Raw genomic sequence first — 19,188 nt, 5'->3', positions numbered from 1 at the left:
GGAAAGAAACTGACAGCAGACTACATCCATCGAGTGGTGAAGGGAAAGAGTCCAACAAACACCACATCCATGGGGTTTACATTCTGCTGAGGCTAGGTGGAACATCTCCCTGGGGTGGGGAGCTTCACACTGGATAGTACTGTGGATAGCGGGAACACCTGGGGACTCTGTACACCTTCTGAAACGTCGCAGCTGTCTCCAAGGGAGCGTAGTTGAATTAATTACGGCACATCAGTCAGGATGGGTACCTTCAGCTTGTGTGTGAATGTCCCCGGACTTGGGAACAGGAGTTCTCACAGCTGAGCCATAACATGAGGGAGGACATGGGCATGATAAAGACTTACTGCACATCGCAGCATTTGCCTCTTGCCAGCCTCTTCCCTTACCCGCAAGCCTCAGGTGCGCGCCCTTCTGCCCCTGGCAGGCGCTCTGTGCATCGCCGGGCAAGCACCAGGGGGATTGTTCGAGCCATCGGCACCCACGGCCCGGTCCGCACCATCCCTCAGCGCCCCAAATCCCCACGCACAGCCCCTCAACGCCCCAAATCCGCACCCACAGCCCCTCAACGCACCCACAGCCCCCTCACGCCCCAAATCCTCCTTCAGCCCCCTTCACCTCCTCGTTAACCCCCGCTATCCCTCCCGCCCATCACCCTTTCTCTCCGCCAGCTCCCACTCCCCCTTCCGCCCCCAAATCCCTTCTCAGCTCCATCACACATCAACCACCCGCAGCCCCAAATCCCCCGTCCATCCCCCGTCTCCCCCCTCGCCGGGGGCGGGCCGTTCCCGCTCCCATTCCCGCTGCCTCTCTCCCTGAGGGAGCGGCGCTCGGGCGCTGCCGGCCCGGCCATGTACGCGGGCCGCAGGCGGAGGAAGCCGGTGCCGCGGGCGTGAGTGAGGGCGAGGGGGCCGGGGCAGGGCTGAGGGGTGTCCCGGTGTCCCCGCTAACGCGGCTGTGCCCGGCAGGACGCGGCCGGGCCCGGCCGAAGGCGGCGGCTCCAACCCGTCCAAGCGGCACCGGGAGCGGCTGAACCGGGAGCTGGAGCGGCTGGCGGGGCTGCTGCCCTTCCCGCCCGACGTGGTGGCCGGGCTGGACAAGCTCTCGGTGCTCCGCCTCAGCGCCGGCTTCCTGCGCGCCAGGAGCTTCTTGGGCGGTAAGGGATGGGCGCCTTCCCCGCTTGCCCTGCCGCAATTCCCGCCCGGAGCTGTGTGCTGTCCCGCAATTCCCGCCCGGAGCTGTGTGCTGTCCCTCCTGCCTCGCTCTGCCTCCCCCTGCAGCTGTGTCACCCCTCCCGGCATGTTCTTGCGCCCCTCGGCAATTCCTTCCCCCGCCTCTCTCCAAAATTCTTCGTGGGCTTGTTTTCCTCCACAGAGTATTTTTCACTTAGAATGTCTAGTGGTGTGGGGTTTGGTTTTTTTTTTCCCTAGAGTTTAATGGGGTTTCCCTCACCAAAAACTTGTTTTCTTTCCCTCTCAGAATTGTGCTTTTTTTCGCCCGTAGAATTTTAGGGTTTCCTCCACCCTTTCAGGAGTTTCGTGTCGATCCCGCCTCGAATTTTCTGGGATTTGTTTTTTTCCCCTCCTCGAATTTTGACGGGTTTCCCTCGCTTGAATTGTGTGGGTTTTCCACCCTCGAATGTTCGTGTCTCTAACAGCATCAATTTTTTTTTTGTTTGGATTTTTTTTTTGTTTCCCATTGAAATTGATCCCCTCCTTCCGCCTCGAATTTTGTGGGATTTCCCTCTTCCCCTGCAATTCTGGGTTGCGTTTTTTCCCCCTCGAATTTTGAGTTTGGTTTCTCCCCTCCCCGCCCTCTTGGATTTTGGGGCTCCCTCCCACCCTAATTTATTTTTTCCACTTGAAATTCTGGTGGGTTTTACCCCCTCGGATATTGTGTTGTTCCTGTCTTTCCTGCCATGCGCCCCTGGAATTTTGTTTTCCCCTCCCCCCGAGTATTTTGTTCTTTACCTGCCCTAGAATTTCATCTTTTTACCCCTCAGAATTTTGGTTTCTTTCCCCTGGAATTGCTTTTCCCCCTTTTCTAGCCCACATTTCATTGCTGTGCCGTCTCCAGCTGCCGGGCTGGAGCTGTGTTCGACCCTGACGTGGGATCAGAGGGATCTGGAGGGGTGAAGTTGATTATTTGTGGGTTCTCCTGAGGTAAAATTCTGGTTTTTGCAGGAGGCTTGAGGCAGAGCCTTGTGCTGGGGAGTTTCCCCGTGGAAGTGACTTTTCCCCCTCTGTCTTTCGACTCCCTTTTAACCCTTTTAAAGGACTGGCAAGTGGGTGGGCTGGGGAAAGGAATGGCCTGGGAGAGTTGTTTGCCTTGCCACACCAGCTCATCAGGAAATTTACTGTTCTGAGATTGTCTCATTTGCTTTGGGTCCTTTTTCCCCCTGCCCTTGTCGTTCCACCTGGTTTAATTCCATGACACCGATTTCCAGTTTGTCCGAGGCTGTGGGATGGCTTTGAGGCAGGTGCGGCAGGCAGGAAGGAGGAGAGTTTCAGCCTTTCCTTTGTGATGCTTAATACCAATTTAAAAAAAAATCCTTAAATGGAACTCTGGGCAAGCTTATCAACAAAATAATTGATTTTAACTGACTTTATTTATCTATCCACCCTGCTTTAGTGATCCCTAAGAGAAGATTTCAGGAAAGCAAGGACAAAACCTGGGGTGTGCTGCCATGGATTGATTGTGACGAGAAACAGCTGGAGCAGGTCTCAGGTGTTGCCCATGATCGCTGACAGCAATTCACCCAGCAGGTGTATGCCAGCCCATGCCTGGCCAGAATAAATAAATAATCATTGATTTATTAATTATTAATCGGTTTAATAATTAACAGCACATAATGTTACTTTGCCATCTCAATTTATGCATAGCTGATATGTGGGGAAGTTTGTGTGGGCTTAAAGGCATTTGATTTTTATAAGGATGTGTTTTTCCTGAGGACATGAGGATTTTTATTCTTTCTATAGCCCGAAGGGAGCTGTCCCTGCTGCCTCCCTGCCTGCCTGGGGGCACCACTCAAGGCCTGCAGTTCAGTGACAGGAATTGGAGGATTTAAGGCTGCTCAGTGTTGTTTAATCTCTGGAGTGGTTTAGGATCATCAAGCGCTGCCTTTGCTGAGCAGGGTCATTTACCCAGACAGACCCCAAAACATCCCTCGGGCTGTGTTGGTGGCTCTGCTGCCAGCCTGGTGCCGGCTTTCTGCAGGGCTTTGGGAGAGCAGCAGACAAGAGCATCCTCTGTGTGTTTGTGGGCTGATTCCACTCCATTTTCCCCACTGAGATCTCTCCAGCTGAACAAAGCAGGGAGCAGCTCAGTGCCAGCTGTGGTCGGTAGCTCTGGGGGAGACGGGATCTCAGCCAAGGTCTCCTCCTGATCCATGCCAGGTGGAAGATGCTCCCTTTGTGATGGGGCAGCACCGCTGTCCTCTGTGAGACTGCCAGGCACCTCTCCCTTCCCCCATTGCCTGGGATTTGCAATCCCAGGTTCACACAAGTGCTTCCTTGCCATGGGTGAGGTGAGCTTAGGAGGGGAGCGGGATCACGGGAGGGATGGAGACGGTGGGAGAGGTGTCCTGCCAGGGAGCAGGATATCCAGCCCATCTGACATCCATCCTGCTGGAGAAGCAGCCCTGACCAGAACCCAGCACCTGGACCAGAAGGGCCAAAAGGAGCTGAGGTTGCTTCCAAGCTGAGGCTCCTATCCAAACATCAGTGCCAGCTGATTTAAAGGCTTGTCTGTCCTCTTTTCCCATCCAGGTTTCTTCCCCTACAGCAGTCCTCCCAAATGCCTTGTTTCTTACCCACCTTGGCCCACAAGTAGTTTTAATTCTCATTCACTACCTTGACCTTCCTCCCTTCTCTGCTGGAGGCTCTTTCAGCTCGTGGGGTTTGGTGGAGGTGGGGCTGAGCTGCAGGGTGGCCGTGCCGCTGCTCCAGGGCATGCACAGCATGTCACACCAGCTGTGTGCCAGCAGCTTATCCCGCTGGTGCCTGGCCGGGCTGCTCCCCTCTAATCCCTCCCTGTTCCGCCTCCTGGAGCAAGGCCCCAGCAAACACTGCTGGGAAGGGAGCAGGGGTCCCTGTCTCTTCCACCTCCTTCACCCTCTGGAAACGGGGAGAGAAGGAAAGATGCTCCAAGGGGAAGGTTTGCTGTCTGGCTCTGCGAGAGGATTTCTTACCAAAAAAAAAGAAGATGCCTCAAAGGCACCTTGTCATGGGTCTGTCAGGGGCCATCTGTGTATCTTGGGCCACCTGAGCTCCTGGTGGGAGGCCAACTGGCAGATGTCACAGTGGTCAAGGGCTCACTTCAGAGAAGTGTCTCTGGCAGTTTGTTCCTGCAGAGTGCTGGGAAGGTCATCCCAGCTGTGCTTCCCATCCTATAGCAAGACCGGCCCTTCTGGTGTGCGAGTGTAGCCCCTGCTGGGCACTCACTTGTCCCTGGGTGTCCCCAGGGCACCCTATGCCTGTCACAGCCCTGTGCCTGATGTTCAGTGGTTCACCTGTGGGATTTCTCTGGATGCCCTGAATCAAGCCCAGGGTTTATGAGCTGTAGGAAGAGGTCAGTCCGTGGTGCCAGGAGCTGCATGTTTGAACCCCATAGCAATGGGCTAGCCCTGCCTTGAAGTGGGAATCCTCGGGGATGCAGATGCACCTCTGCCTATGTGCAGCATCCTGCCTGGCTCTCTGGGCAGCTCAGGTGCATCACTGGCTGGGAGGAGAGGAGAGGGGGAAACACCTCACAAACTTTTGAATTGTTGGCTGCACAGTCTGTGATTGTGGGTCAGGGAGTTGTTCTGGGCTCTGTGTGGGTTTGAGCTCTGCACGGGTCTCTTCCATATGGAAGCTTAAGGTCATGTATCCAAAACTTAAGCAGTTTTTTTCTCCCATCTCTTTAAAAGATAACACTCTTGGGGATGTTGGGGGCTTAGGGATTTTCCCAGAGTCCTCTTACAATCGTTGGTGGCTGCTGTAGGATCAATGCGCAGCCTCCGGGCTCAGCCTCACCCTTGGAACTGTGATATGAACCCAGATTGTTATTGCTGGAGCTGTGGTGGCCCAAAAAGTGCCTGAGCTGCAGTCAGGTCAGGCTGGAAAAGTGCTTTTAATTATACAATTATTATAGGCTATGTGAGTGTGCCCCTGAAAGCTCTGCCTAGGGATGAGGGCTTGAGATGGTGTGTGTGGGACAAACGCTGCTCATCCCTTCACTCGTGAGCCTTCCCTCCTCCTGAGCTGTTTGTCAAACACAGCAGAGAGCTGTAGCAGCGAAGCCTGAGGGCTGGTCTAGGAAAAACAAAGCCTGGTCCTGTGATCACTGTGCTCTCTTAATTGCCTGGGTAATGAGCTGACCTCGGAGGAGCAATTGAAGGTGGAGAGTTCTTGCGACTTCCTTAGGTAGGCATTTTTCCTGCTGTGTGCTTTCCTTGCCAGGTGTTTTCCCCTGGCTCTCAGGGAAGCTGTTGGGGCTCCTGGGGGCTGCCTGCCCTGCTGGGCTGTCTCAGGGCTCCTGCCAAGGCTGGTAGGGGAGCAGGACTGGGAAGAAACTCCAGGCTGAGGCTTCGGGCTGGGATGATCCTTCCTGGTCTGGTGGAAAGGGTCCCTGTCCACAGCAGGGGAGTGGAACCAGGTGGTGTTTGAAGTCCCTTCCAAGCCAAACCTTTCTGTGAGGAAGACTAAAGCTCCTGAGGGAGGAGCACTGGGGGAGGGAGGGTTCAAACAGTTGGTGATGCTGCAGGAAGAAGGAAAATCTGGCGGGTCCTTGTCATCTTTGTCCTTGTTTAAACTCCTGCACGTGCTTCTCTCCCTTTGAGACCCAAGTGACACAACCAAAAGCTACGTGTAGCCAAGGCCTCCTTGCTGCTAAAAGTGCAGTGAGATCTTTTAAGAGGCCATCCATTATTAACCACGAGTGTTCTTGGAAAGCAGGGCATCCACACCATTCAGGCAGGGATAAATAATGCATCTGTTTAATGAAGTTTTTGCCAACAGGGAACTGTGGCAGGTCCGAAGTTAAGTAAAACCCTGGTATCCATTATGAATTAACAAATGGAAAGTCAGGAACTATTTGCCAGTGGCTGGAAAATGGGATTTGAACAGCACCGATGAGAACCCAGCTGATGGTTCAGCAAGGCAGGGAAAAGATGGCTCTGGTGTCAGCAAACCTGTGCCCACTTCCCTCACCATTTACATTATGCTTTCTAAATTTCCAATATTTTCTCTCTTACTAACAATAAAATGTAGGAAAAAGCAATGTTGAGGGGTTATTTGATGTGAGCAACAGAGCTGCAGGTCCCTCTGCCCATGAGCAAGGAGAAGCTGGAGAAGTGGATGGGAAAGGGAGATCTGGAGATGCACTCATGGGAGTAGAGACTTTACTGTGAGGTAAGACCAGTTCTTCAGGGGATTGGCACAAATGACGGAAAGAGAGAGGTGGATAAAAGGCAGTTTTGTTAAGAAATCAATCAATCCTTCCCCCAGAGTGGCTTGTGCATGCTGGGGTGTTTGGCAGAAGGTTTGTAGGCAGCACCACTAGCAAAATCCTTCTCTGTCTCCCTCTGTGCCCGCTGTCTGTCTGCTCAGACTGACAGTGGCCATGCAGATGGCCCAGCCCTCTCCTGCAGCTCTTGAGGAGTCAGGAAGCAGTTTGGTTTCCTTCTCCTTCATCAACACCTGGAGCAGGTTTGGGATCGAGTTGTTTCATTTTTCCCCTTTGCTGTCAATGGCTGATGGAAGCCCTGCTCCCGCCAGGAGCTTTTGCTCTGTGGAGGGAAGGGGCCTGGGAGAGATATCCTCTCAAAAATGTTAATTCCAGCTTGGTGCTGCAGTGATTTCCCAGGTCTACAAAGCCCTGGCAGGTTCAGGAGTTCACTGGCAAACTCTGTAGGCAGCGAGGTGTCCCTGCAGCACCACGTGAAACAGGTTCCCAGATGGAGGTGGAGGGGGGGAAACCCAGCCCTGGTGGCCCCTCCTGCTCTCCTGGTGAGCACCAGTGTGTGAGGATGACCACGGGGCAGGTGGGGAGGCAGGTGTGGGCAGGGAGCTTCTTCCTCAGAGATGGGAGAGGTTTTCTTCCTCTGTGGCCAAATAGCCTGCAGGGCCTGGCAGGAGCTGTTTCTTGGAGGAAAAAGCATGAAAGTTGTTCAAGCCTCACTGCTTTCAGGTGGCCAGCTTCTCACCTTTGTCACCTCCAGCAACAGAGGTGTCGTATTTGCGGGGTGTTCCGATGAAGGCAGGAATGATGAATCTGTCTCTTGTGTTCTCAGAAAGCTAATTTATTATTTTATCATTCTATGTTATATTAAAGAATGCTATACTATACTGAAGAATACAGCAAGGACACTTACTAAATGCTAAAATGATTAATGATAATCTTGAAATAATAATGATAATGATGAAAACTCCTGACTCTTTCCAGAGTCCTGACACAGGTTGGCACTAATTAGCTAATGAATGTAAACAATTCACATCAGAATCTAATGAAACAATCACTTGTAGTAAACAATCTCTAAACACATTCCACATGAACAAAACAGAAGAAAATCAAATAATTTTTTTTTTCTCTGAGTCTTCTCAGCTTCCTAGGAGAGAAATCTGGGCAAAGGGATTTTTCCAAAGAATGTGAATACCACACAAAGGTGACATTGGTGGCCAGAGGGAGGGAAAGCCACTTCTCTCCTTTTTATTCTCTTTTTTCCCTGCAAGTGCCTGTGCCCAGTTGTGCAGCAAGGGCAAAGGCTGCACCTGGCCTTGCTGCCCTGGGTGAAGGAGAGCGCCGTGCCTGGGGTGAATCCCGCCTTTCCCGGTGCCAGCTCCAGGCGGGATGCACGCAGCAGAGAGGATGTGGCGGTTCCCCGGCTCCTTCTGCTCCGTCAGCCTGATGTGCTGTGACAGTTCTGCTGAATCGCTGACCCCAGGGGCTGCACGGGGCTATTTATGGACACACAAAGCCGGGGGACACCGGGCAGGATGCCAGCCTGCTGTGCCCGCAGCCAGGAGCCCGTCCTCTTTGGGGATCCTTGGCTGGCTCGGGCGGGAAAGGCGCTGTTTGGTGAAGTTCACGGGGGAGCCCCCACTGGAATTCTGGTTTATCCCTCACAGCCCGGTGGTTGGATCCCGTTTGGTGGCAGACATCCCCACGGAGGACAGCAGGCTGTCCTCTGCTGTCAGTGTGTCTCCTCTGGCCCCACAGCCCAGATAGCAAAGCCTGGTTTTAGGCAGTGGTTGAGGGCAAGATTTCTGTTTGCAGGGGCGATATCGAGCCATTAAACCAGAGCCCTGAGCAGAGGGCAGCACCTTTAGCTGCTCTCCTGTCAGCCAGGTTTATTTTTATCTCTCACCTCCGGCGCAGCAGGCTGGGAGCTCACGGAGGAGGACTGGAGACCTTTAATAATTCATAGCTCCCGCATCTCGCTCCCAGCGATCACAAAAGCGAGTTGCTGGAAGGCTGCTGGCACAAACCTGCTCCTTGCACAACACAGGGCCCTGCCTGGGTCTTGTGGCCTCTCTCATCCCGATGGCCTGTCCCTCCCTGAGGTTTTCTGAGGGCTCCAATCTGGACAGGGGACCCCGGGTGAGGCCACAGCAGCCTGTGTGTGTGTCCACCCCAGCTGGCTCAGGCCTGACCCACAGCTGTACAAACACTATTGTAACCTCAGTCCTGGTGTCAGCCCATCCCTGGCCAGCTCCTGAAATAGTCTGGGCAGGCTGAGCTTGGAGAGTTCTCCAGAGCTCCCAGAAGCAGCGGGGTTGCTGCTGTGTCAGGTGTTTTTCTGTAAGCATTAGAACTGGGCTATGCTTTGCCTTTGGTTACAGAGCAAAGACGATCTTTGGGATGGTCCTGTGCCTGCTGGAAGAACTTTGTCCCCAGAGCCTGACTCTGGAACATCTGCCTTTTGCAGCATCTGAGGTCCTTCAGGATCAGCTCTGTGCAGGTGGAGGAGCTGAGTTTCAGTGGCTGCTTTAGCAAAGCCCAGGGAGAGCAGAGCCTGTCACAGAGCCTGGCTTTGGTTATGTGCTGATGGCTGTTGCCTCCTGACTTGCTGTGCTATTGCTTCCAGAGTCCACTTGTTGCTCCCATCACCTCTGAGCTTGGCAGCCCTCCTGCTGTCCAGGAGCTGGCAAAGGCAGATCCAAGAGAGCTCCTGCTCCCTCTGTGAGCTGGCAGTCCACAATGGTGCTGCAGCTGGTGTTTCACATCTTTCCTGCCGGATCCCAGTGGGAGCAGCAGGTTTACCAGCAGCCAAATGCTGTCCTGTGTCCTCGTGGTGCTGGCAAGAGGCTCCCCGTGAGCTCCTCTGCACAGGCTTATTGTCATCTAACCCTTCCATTTTTATCCACACCGAAATATCCCCAGGAGCCGTTCTCTTGGGGAGTACAGAACAAAATTTTGGGGCACATCCTTCAGTTCAGTGAGTGACAGATTCCCTCATGCGTGTGGATTGTGCATGGAGCACTGTTGGATCTCGGGTGTCTGTGTCTGCATCCGTGTGTTTTCTGTGTTGTTTTTCTCCCACTGTGAGCTGTGGCTTGCCTTAATTTGGTTGAGTAAACCCACTGGCTTGCTGAACTGTAACAAGACATTGACTCAGCTGTGTCTTTCAAAATGGCACATTCCTGATCCTGGGATTTGCTGCAGCGCCTCCTGTGCAGGGCGGATTCTGCTGCTGTTGCCAGCATGTGCCCAGGTGGTCAGGAAGGCCATGCTGTGGCCACAAGGCCAGGGCAGTGACTGTCCCCTGTGCTGAGCATTGCTGAGGCCACATCTTGAATCCTGTGTTCAATTTCAGCCCCTCACAGAAGGAAAGACATTGAGGGGCTGGAGCATGTCCAGTGAATGGAACAGAGCTGGGGAAGGGACTGGAGCACAAATCTGATGAGGAACACTGAGGGAGCTGGGAAAGGGGGTCAGCCTGGAGAGAAGGAGGCTCAGAAGGGACCTTCTTGTTCTCCACAACTCCCTGGCAGGTGAGGGCTGGGCTCTGCTTCTAGGGACCAAGGAACAGGACAAGAGGAAATGGCCTCAAGCTGTGCCAGGGCAGATTTAGTTTGGGTATTGGGAAAGTTTTCCTCACAGAAGAAGTCAGGCATTAAACCAGGCTGCCCAGGGCAGTGGTGGATGCGCTGTTCTGGAAAGTGTTCAGAAGACCTGTGGATGTCACACTTGGGGACGTGTTTTGGTGCTGGTCTGGGCAGTGCTGGGGAATGGTTGGGCTCTGTGATCATTCCCCAACTTTAATGATTCCATAATTCTATTATTCTGATGCCTACCTGCTTTAAGGATCCCTGGCTATAACGGCTTTTTACTTACAGGATGTTAAAAGGGGGACAAAAGGAGTGGGGGGGAAAAAAACCCCCAGACTGAACAGTTGAGGGGTGGGGAAGCATCCTGTTAAAATCAGCTCTTTGTGAGAGGTGAGGCAGAGGGCTGTGACTGCCTGGTGCCTTCCCCTGCACTGTCCTGCAGCACTGATGTCCCTTCCTTCCCTTTCCTTGCTGCAGTTGCTCTGAAGAATCCTGGTGCCGAGGAAGCCCAGAGGGATGGAGCCTGTGGCACTGGGCCAGCCCTGGGCTCAGCAGCAGTTCCAGAGGGTGAGCTGCTCCTGCAGGTTAGTGCTCCTCACAAATGCCTTCATGGGATCTTCCTCTTGTCCCTCTTCCAGCTGCTTTGAGTTGTGCTCCAGAGCCAGGCTGTTCTTTCACTCATGGCAGGTGATTTGTGATTTCATGTGGTGCGCCTCACTGTGCTTCTCACTGGACAGAAGTTTAAGACTTCCAAAGGTCCCTAGGGCAAAAACTATTGCTTCTTCCCTGCTTTTCCCATTATTCCTGGCAAAAGTTGCCATTTTAAAATAGCCCATATGTAAGGAGCATCTTGCTGCATTTCTGAGCATGGTGATTTGTATTTTCTGCTTCTCCACCCTCGTGTCTAAGTGTGCCAAAGGTACAATGTGAGAACCAAACTGAGCCAGGTGCTTGAGTGCAGTTTTCAATGTGGGCACACTGATCCTGACTCGAGGCTTTTCTCCAAACACTGGTGAAAACAGGGAAGAAAACATCGTGGGAGTCTCCCCTGATTTTCAGGAGGTGATGTGTGACACAGACAGGTGCTCATGGGCTGCGTGCTCATCCCTTAAACACAGGGCAGGTGGGTGTATCCCAGGAGCTCTGCTTTTCCCTAGTGGACTTCTTTGGTGATGCTGGCGACAAGGCTGGTGGTGCTGCAGCTGCTGTGGTTTGTTCAGAGGTGCCAGGAGGTCACCAGACTGTGCCCAGAAAATGGAAAGAGCTCATGCTCTGGCAGCACGAGGTCCTGCAAGGACACAGGTCTGCCATCCTGTGCCTGGCACCTGGGCACAGGCTGTGGCACTGTCCCTGCCCCCCTGGCTGTCCTCCAGCACGGGCTGAGCGTGCTGGGCAGCCCCAGCTCCTCCTGTCCAAGCACTCACTCAGCACAAAGTGTAATTACTGTCCTGCCTGAGAGCTGAGGATCTCTGTGTCTGGTGGGAGAAGTGCTAAAGCCAGGCTGGTTAATAATAACCAGAAGCCTGAGGGTTTTCCCTCAGGATATAACAAAACTGCTCAGCAGGGCTGGCTGGGGGCTGATGTCCTGCTCATCAGCTCCTCCCACAGTTGGGTGCCATCCTTCTAGAGGTACCAAACTGCATCTGAAAAGCTGGTGAAGCTCTCTCAGGGTCTACCTATGCCCTGGATGTGCCAGGAGCTCAGAATCTGTCTCTGTACCCCCCCAAGGAAACATTCCTCCATACTTACAAACATATTTCCACCTGCCCTGTCACCTCTGATGGCCAAACTTCCTTTGTTTCTCGGTCCACTCTGATTCTTCCCCTTTGTTCCTCTGAAGCTGCTCAAAGGGTTAAAGTGCATTTGGCAGCACTAATTAACCTCTGCAGCAGATTCCCACACACTGAGACCAACCCCAGTAAATAGAGAGAGCGTTTGTGCCTGGAATAAAGGGAAGGAGAGGGGGGAGGAACTCTGACCTGGGCAATGAAACAGGAGTTGGCAGCAACAATAGCTGGACTTGGCTAGGACTCCATGCCAGGCCCCAATTAATGCTGATGTCTGTACATTATGAAGTGGGGGAAGCAGGCCAGGGCTGGCTACAGTGGCTTCCCTGCCAGGTCAGTGGTACAGGATGGTGTTGGCTCTGAAAAGCCACAGGGCCCGAAGTGCAGGAGCCCTGCCTTCCAGAGAGGACACTGTCATCCAGCAGCCTGGTCCCTTCTCGTGTGTCCTGTCCTGCTGTGTGGTTTTCAGCTCAGGGAAAACACCCAAATCACTTCCCCAGTTGATGAAACCGGTAGCAATGAGCCCCTCTTGAGTGAGACAGAGGCTCTGATCAGCTCAGCCTGTTCCTGCCAGGAAGCCTGGTGCTCCCTTGAATATTGGCTTTGCAATCCTGGAGCTTGAGGAGCGGATGGAAGAGCCAGTGAACTGTGAAATGTCTAAGTGTGCAACATTAAAAATGCAATGGAAACTTCAGATTGATGGCTGCATGTGCTCTTCCCTGTGGGGAGGGCCTGGGGCTTCAAATCCACACAGTCACAACAACTTTGAGTATTTATTTTGAGAAAACAGAGCACAGCATTCAGCCTAAGGGGTGTGGGGTCTGCATGAACCAGGTAGTGTTCCAGAAGAAGTGATCTTAGAGGGATTCTCCAACCTAAATGATTCTGCGATGTCTTGGCAGAGAGGAAAAGGTCACCCAGGGATTTTGTAGTTTTCCCCCAAGTTCAGGCACCAGACTCAGCCTGAATTCCCTGCTGCTTTGGAAGAAACTGGCTTTCCAGAAGTCAAGATTTTTTTTTTTTTTTTGCTGCAATTTCAAATCCAAACCCTTATGCTTTAGCTTTTGGCTTTTCCATTTGCACTGGTTGAGGCCCTTTCAGCATTGGCCACCTTGAGGAGGGAATGGGCAGCAGAGACAACATCTTCCTTGGCCTTGCTCCCTGCCCACAGACAGTCCAGGCATTCCATGGTCCTTCTCCAGGCCACTCCTCTGGAACCTGGGATGGCCACGCACAGCTGTTCCTGATGGTGTCCACTTTCATCCTGCAAGAAGTTCAGAGGCTTTTATCTGCTCCCTGCACAGGATGAGGATAAATGCCCAAAGCTTGTCTGAGTCAATGCTCCCAGGATGGAAGCACAGTTTTCCATCAGTCTGGATTAGGATATTCCCAGGCAGCTCTGTGGAAGAGCTGCATGAGCTCAGAGGGGCCATCTGTGGTGGCTCAGCTGCCTGCTAGCCAGGCTTTGGGTGCCCAGTGTCCTGCTGTAGAAGTGAAGTGGTTGTGGCCTGCACCTGCTGATCTCCTCTCTCCTACAGGCACTCAATGGCTTTGTGCTGGTGGTGACATCAGAAGGGCTGATATTTTACTCCTCGCACACGATCCAGGACTATCTGGGATTTCACCAGGTTGGTGGCACTCGGACTTGCTGTGGAGAGCCAGTTTTTCCTTGGTGGTGGTGAATAGCCCCGAGTTCCCTGCAGGGAGGAGGCTCTGCAGGGATCACAGGCTCTCAGGGAGTTGTCTGGGGCTTTTCCTTGGGAATTTGGACCTCGTATTGCCAGATGTGGGCACTGGTAGGTGACAAGGGACTTCATCAGCCCATGGATGCTTTCCAGCAGCCATGCTGATGGGCCTTCATGGGGCTCATGGCCATGGGGAGATGTCTGGGGCTCCTTGCCCCGTTTGCCTGGGACACCCACTCAAATCCTGGTAAATCCCGCAGGGCTCCAGCACTTTGGGCACCCAGGTGACCTGGAGGACACTGGATCATATTTACAGGGAAGTGGGACTTACCTGCAGTGCTTCAGCTGCTGTGGTTTTGTGTCACCCACACACAGCTGGCTGTCCCCAACACCTGGGGTAGATGGCCCCTGGGCACAGGGAGCCAGTCCCAGGGCATTGTTCTCTTGGGAGTAGTGCAGGGATGGGGTGGCCTTGCTGCTGTTTGTTCCCAAATCCATGTTTTCATCTAATTTCTTAAGTCAGCACTAGGATTTTGACTTATGGGGATGTCAGAGGGAAGCTGTATTGGCTCTTTAGGCTTCTCAGGGGAGGAAGTCAGGCCCAACATGGGCAAGGAGTCCTTAAAGCCAGACGTGCTGTCTGTTCCCACCAACATCAGTTCTGGGGGAAAGTTTCCAACCTCACTTAGCCAGGGACCCATTTGAGCACCAGGGAAACTGGGCAAGATAAAACCACCTGGGGCCACGATGGGCTGATCCCAGGTGGGACAATGAAAGCTGGCCCTGGGGGCAGGCTGCAGAGCTCACAGATGGCGTGTCCCCTCCAGACAGATGTCATGCACCAGAGCGTCTTCGAGCTGATCCACACCGAGGACCAGCCGGAGTTCAGGCGCAACCTCCGCTGGGCCCTGGACGCACCGCGCGCTCCTGAGGGTGAGCCCTCTGCAGCAGGTAAGGGCAGGCTGCCATCCTGCGTGGCAGCAGGGCTCCCCAGGGATGCTGGGACCCCAGCTCGCTGTCACCACTTGCCCCCGTGTGGCTCAGGCCACAGTTTCGTTCCAGTGTTGTGGCTTTTCCCCCCAGTTTCTGTTGCTGTGCTCTGCAAACTGCTGCAGTGCCCAGTGCTGGGCACCTCTAGCCCTCGCTGGGGTGAATCCTTGCTTGATTCTCTCAATCCTTCTCTTCCACAGTAGGGAGGAGTCTTAGCTCCTCTGCTGTCCTCTACAAGCCGGATCAGCTGCCCCCAGACAACTCCTCCTTCCTGGAGAGGAGCTTTGTGTGCCGCTTTCGCTGCCTCCTGGATAATTCCTCGGGCTTCCTGGTGAGTACAGACCCTCTGCAGCAGGAGAGGGGCAGGCTCACCACAGAGGGTCACACCAGCACTGAAACCACCCCCTGGAAAGATCCCATGCTCCTTTCTGCCACGTGCAGTGTAGGAATCTATAAAGTTAGAGGGTTTCAGGTTTGTGGGACAAGTCTCTTGTCTCAGCAAGAGACTTTCCCTGTTTTTCATAGGTTTGGCCTGTACCTACAACCTCTCCCTGTGAGTTTCGTTCCTCTCCTCCCAGAAATGCTGAATCTTGAGCAATCGAGTGCTTTTCTCCCCTGTGGTTTGGTTTTTCTGCTAAAAGCGTGTCTTAAGATCAAGTAGGTGGTGGTCATCCCTCCTTCTCTCTGCACTGGAGAGCACAGGGTGCCAGGGAGGCTGTGGCTGCCCCATCCCTGGAAGTGTCCGAGGCCAGGTTGGATGGGGCTTGGAGAAACCTAGGATAGTGGAAGGTGTCCTGGCCCATGGCAGGGGGAATTGGAACGAGATGATCCTTAAGGTCACTCCAAACCCAAACCGTGCTGTGATTTGATGATTCTGTTCACACCAACCCGCCAGACAGATATCTTCCTTTCCATGTAGCTCTCTTTCTTCTCACTTTTCTGTATGACACTGAGCTTTTCTTCTCTTCCCAGGCTTTGAACCTTCAAGGCAGGCTGAAATTCCTTCATGGGCAGAACGAAAGGTCTGAAGATGGCTCTGTCCTGCCCCCGCAGCTCGCTCTGTTCGCCATCTCCACGCCCCTGCAGCCGCCGTCCCTCCTGCAGATCCGAACCAAGAACATGATCTTCAGGACCAAGCACAAGCTGGACTTCACCCCCTTGGCGTGTGATGCCAAGTAAGCAGCAGAGCTTTCAGTGCTCCATTCCTGACATCCCCCCCAGCCTTGCCCGTGAGCTGGGTGTGCTCTCTGTGTCTCACAGGGGGAAGATCGTCCTGGGCTACACCGAGGCGGAGCTGCGGATGTGTGGCACGGGGTACCAGTTTGTCCATGCTGCTGACATGCTGTACTGTGCTGAGAACCACGTCAGGAGTAAGAGTCCCCTCCCTGGTCCCTTGTGCTGATGAGTGGGCTGGGACTGGGGCAGCTCTGCTGGCTGCTCTGTCAAGCCCAGGGGCTCTTTCCCCACAGGATGCTCTGCTGTGCTGCCCCTGTTGCTGCAGGGAGCTCGGTGTGGAGCGCAGCGAGGGGTGTTCAGCTGTCCCCTGTGCCTGCCAGCCACGCTGCTGCTGTTTCCAGCTGGGAAGGGCAGCGTGCTGGGTGGCAGCGCTGGTGCTTCCTTCCTCTGGCAGTGATGCAGACGGGCGAGAGCGGGCTGACGGTGTTCCGGCTGCTGACCAAGGACAAGCGCTGGAAGTGGGTGCAGGCCAACGCCCGGCTCGTCTACAGGAACGGCAAACCCGAGTCCATCGTGGTCACACAGAGACCCCTCGTGTACGTGCTGGGCTGCCGCGGGCACAGCCTGCCTTTCTCCAGGGCTCTGGGGTGTCCTGGGCAGGGCAGCATGTTGCATTTGTCCTCGCCTTTGTTGCTGCAGCTGTGGGATTCTGTGCTTGGTGCTGCTCAGCCGCATCCCCGTCTGCAAGGCCACCCCTCAACTGGGGTGATGCTCAGTTATGCTGCAGATGTTTGGTTTTTCTGTGTGTGTGTGTTGTCATATATATTGCAAGAGTCCTATTATCATTGCATTGCAAGGGTTCCATATTGCTAGAGTTTTGTACCCCCTTGATGTTTTTTGTAGGCAGCTCCTCTAGCACTGACTCTTCCTTGTCCTCACAGTAGCCAACTGACTCCAGTTCCCACCAATCCACTCTTTTATAACACTCTTCTTATTGGCTACAGGTGTGGCCTGTTAACATCAGGCCTGCTCCTAATCTTTAGTGATTGGTTCAGCTGCAACCCTTTAGGGGATAAGATTACATTCTATACCACCTTCATTTACCCATACTGTATCTCCCTACATGTGTGTGTGAATGCATGCTGGCTGGAGCAAAGGGGCTTTGGCTTGCAGGGATCACAGCTGCCCGTTGCAGAAGCACTCGTGGGGTGGGTTTGTGCACGTGTCAGCCGCAGTGTCCTCTTCCTGCCCCGCAGGGATGAAGAAGGAGGAGAGCACCTTCGGAAGCGGTCCATGCATCTTCCCTTCACCTTTGCTACAGGAGAGGCGCTTCTGTACCAAAGTACTCATCCTCTCCCAGGCTTCCCTGACCTTTTCCAGAGCAAAGGGAAACTCAGCAAGTCCGAGAAGCCCTCCTGCAGCCACGTAGGGCACTCCCAGAAGAATGGCATTGACCCCAGGTCCCTGCTGGGTGCTGTGATGCAGCAGGACGAGGCGGTGTACACCTCCCAGCCAGCTCCCATTCCCAACCCTTCCTTCAGCAGCACTTTCCAGCTCAAGGCTGTGTCCTTGCCAGGTGCAGGAGGGGATGCCTGGAGTATGGGCACAGCTCCAGCTTCTTCAAGGGGCCAACAGCCTCCAAGAGAAGCTGCTGGATTTGCAGCAGGAGGACCCTCTCTTGGCCACCATGGACTTGCTCTCAGTTAAGAGTGACCAGAGCTGTTCCAACGAGCTCTTCAGTGCTTTGGAGGGCCTGGCCTTGAATGCTGAGGACCTGGAGCTCCTGCTGCCGGATGAGAAAATGGTGATGGTCAATACGGACCCAGACCAGTCCCCATCCCTGAATAACAGCCTGGCCAGCGACCAGATTGTCTCCTGTGTCCCCAGGCCTCCAGTGGATGGGCATGAGGGAGGGCAGCGGGTCTGTCCCCTGCCAGCCATGCCCCCCAGCCCGCAGGGAGGCTCTGCTCCGTGCCACACGGAGGACAAGGACTCGGGGTGCCCCCTGGCACAGCATGCAGGGCAGCCCAGCACTGCCCTGGGCCAGCCCCCCACGCTGCTGTGGGAGCAGCCCCTCAGTGCTGTGCCAGGGCTGCTCCCAGCGCTGGCTGAGCAGCAAGAGCTGTCCAGTGGCTCCCGGTGGGCACCAGCTGGGCAGGAGACTGTGCTCCCCTCCTTCCAGCCAGTGCAGGGCGCCCCATGGCACAGGACCCCCAGCTCAGCCCTGGGAGCTCCCTGCCCGCAGGAGCCGCCCAGGGCCCAGCAGCTGCAGGGAGACTTCTCAGTGGTGCAGCCCCTCCAAGAGGATGCCCAGCAGTCCTTCTCCCTGCCCAGCCAGTGCCAGGAGCACGTGGCACCACCCAGCCAGCCCAGGCACCATCACTTGCTGATGAACGGGGCATGTGGCCCCTGCCCCAGCTCTTCTCCACACCCCGGCCCATGGCAGGCCTGTGCCTGCCCTCTGCTGCGGGCTCCAGCTCAGCCTGGCACTCCTGGCCTCGGCAGGGACGGGATCTCCCAGCCCCAGGGCTGCCTGGGCCCCGGGCCTGGCCTGCCCCCACAGCAGTTTAGCCTGGATGCATTGTGCAGCCTGGATGCTGCTGGCTCCTGGGAAGAGACAGCTCCATACCCCAGGCTGTTTCTCCCTTTCTGCCAGCTCGTTCCTGAAAAGCAGCTGAACTCTGTTCTTTCCGTGCCCCAGCACTCTTCCCCCAGCTCAGCTGCAGGGCACTTGGGGAGCATCAGCAGCCCTCTGGAGACACTGAATTCCTGTGGGACACGTGGCTGTGCGCGGAGCCAGGAGGGCAGGCACAGGGTAAGGGCCTTGCTCCCTCTGGGGCTCAGTGTTTTCTGTCTGGGGCTCTGTGCAGGCAGTGCTCATAACCGCCTGCAAAGCGCCTCACCGCTGCTCTCTCTCTCTCTCCTAGCCCTGCAGCAGCCCTGGTTTGCCCAGCTCTCCCATGGGACTGCCCCAAGACCATCCAGGGCTGGGGGGAAGCCTGGCACTGCCCTGCCGGCCTCAGCCCCGGGCAGAAGTGCTGCCAGATCACCCTCACCCCTCCAGGGGGGACTTCTATCTCTAGGAGAGACAGGAATGGACAAAGCAGGACTTTTCCCTGGGGCAGGAGCTGCCTTCAAGCTGCAGAAAACAAAACAAACCTTCCCCTGCTGCTGGGTGCCATTGATGTTGGTTGCTTTGGCTCACCTGGGGGTTTTTTCTCAGCCTCCCACCACCCTGCTCCCTGTGCTGGTGTCCCTGGTGTGGGGAGGGACAGCAGCAGGGCTGGAGGACACATTTCCCAGGGTGCTGGAGCAGGCTGAGCTGTGGTTGCAGGTCACCCCATGAGTGCAGCCAAAGCTTCACCTAAGCTTTGTATTTACGTGCATGATCCAGCATGGATACCAGCCGCATGAAAACCTGTCCTAAGGAAAGACACAGAAAGGTTTTCAGCTCTGGTGTTAAATTTCCTGCCACCCCTGCCAGGTACCTGTGGCTGTGGCCATGTTGTACAGATGTTTTAT

General features: G+C 54.8%; 1 protein-coding gene across 1 annotated transcript; it reads left to right on the top strand.

The window, feature by feature from the left end:
* The first annotated feature begins 800 nt into the window (after positions 1-800).
* Positions 801-18,855, top strand: LOC115905630 (aryl hydrocarbon receptor-like). The gene is given in 12 exon segments (XM_030952085.1): positions 801-889; positions 966-1,153; positions 10,506-10,612; positions 13,354-13,443; positions 14,328-14,451; positions 14,691-14,821; positions 15,463-15,665; positions 15,751-15,860; positions 16,121-16,262; positions 16,923-17,292; positions 17,294-18,481; positions 18,594-18,855. Coding segments are annotated over 12 exon segments (2,850 nt in total). The 5' UTR covers positions 801-848; the 3' UTR covers positions 18,750-18,855.
* Positions 18,856-19,188: the final 333 nt, after the last annotated feature.

The sequence above is a fragment of the Camarhynchus parvulus genome, chromosome 7, assembly GCF_901933205.1.
Source record: "Camarhynchus parvulus chromosome 7, STF_HiC, whole genome shotgun sequence".
In the NCBI taxonomy this organism is placed as follows: Eukaryota; Metazoa; Chordata; class Aves; order Passeriformes; family Thraupidae; genus Camarhynchus; species Camarhynchus parvulus.
This window is presented reverse-complemented; position numbering and strand designations above follow the sequence as displayed.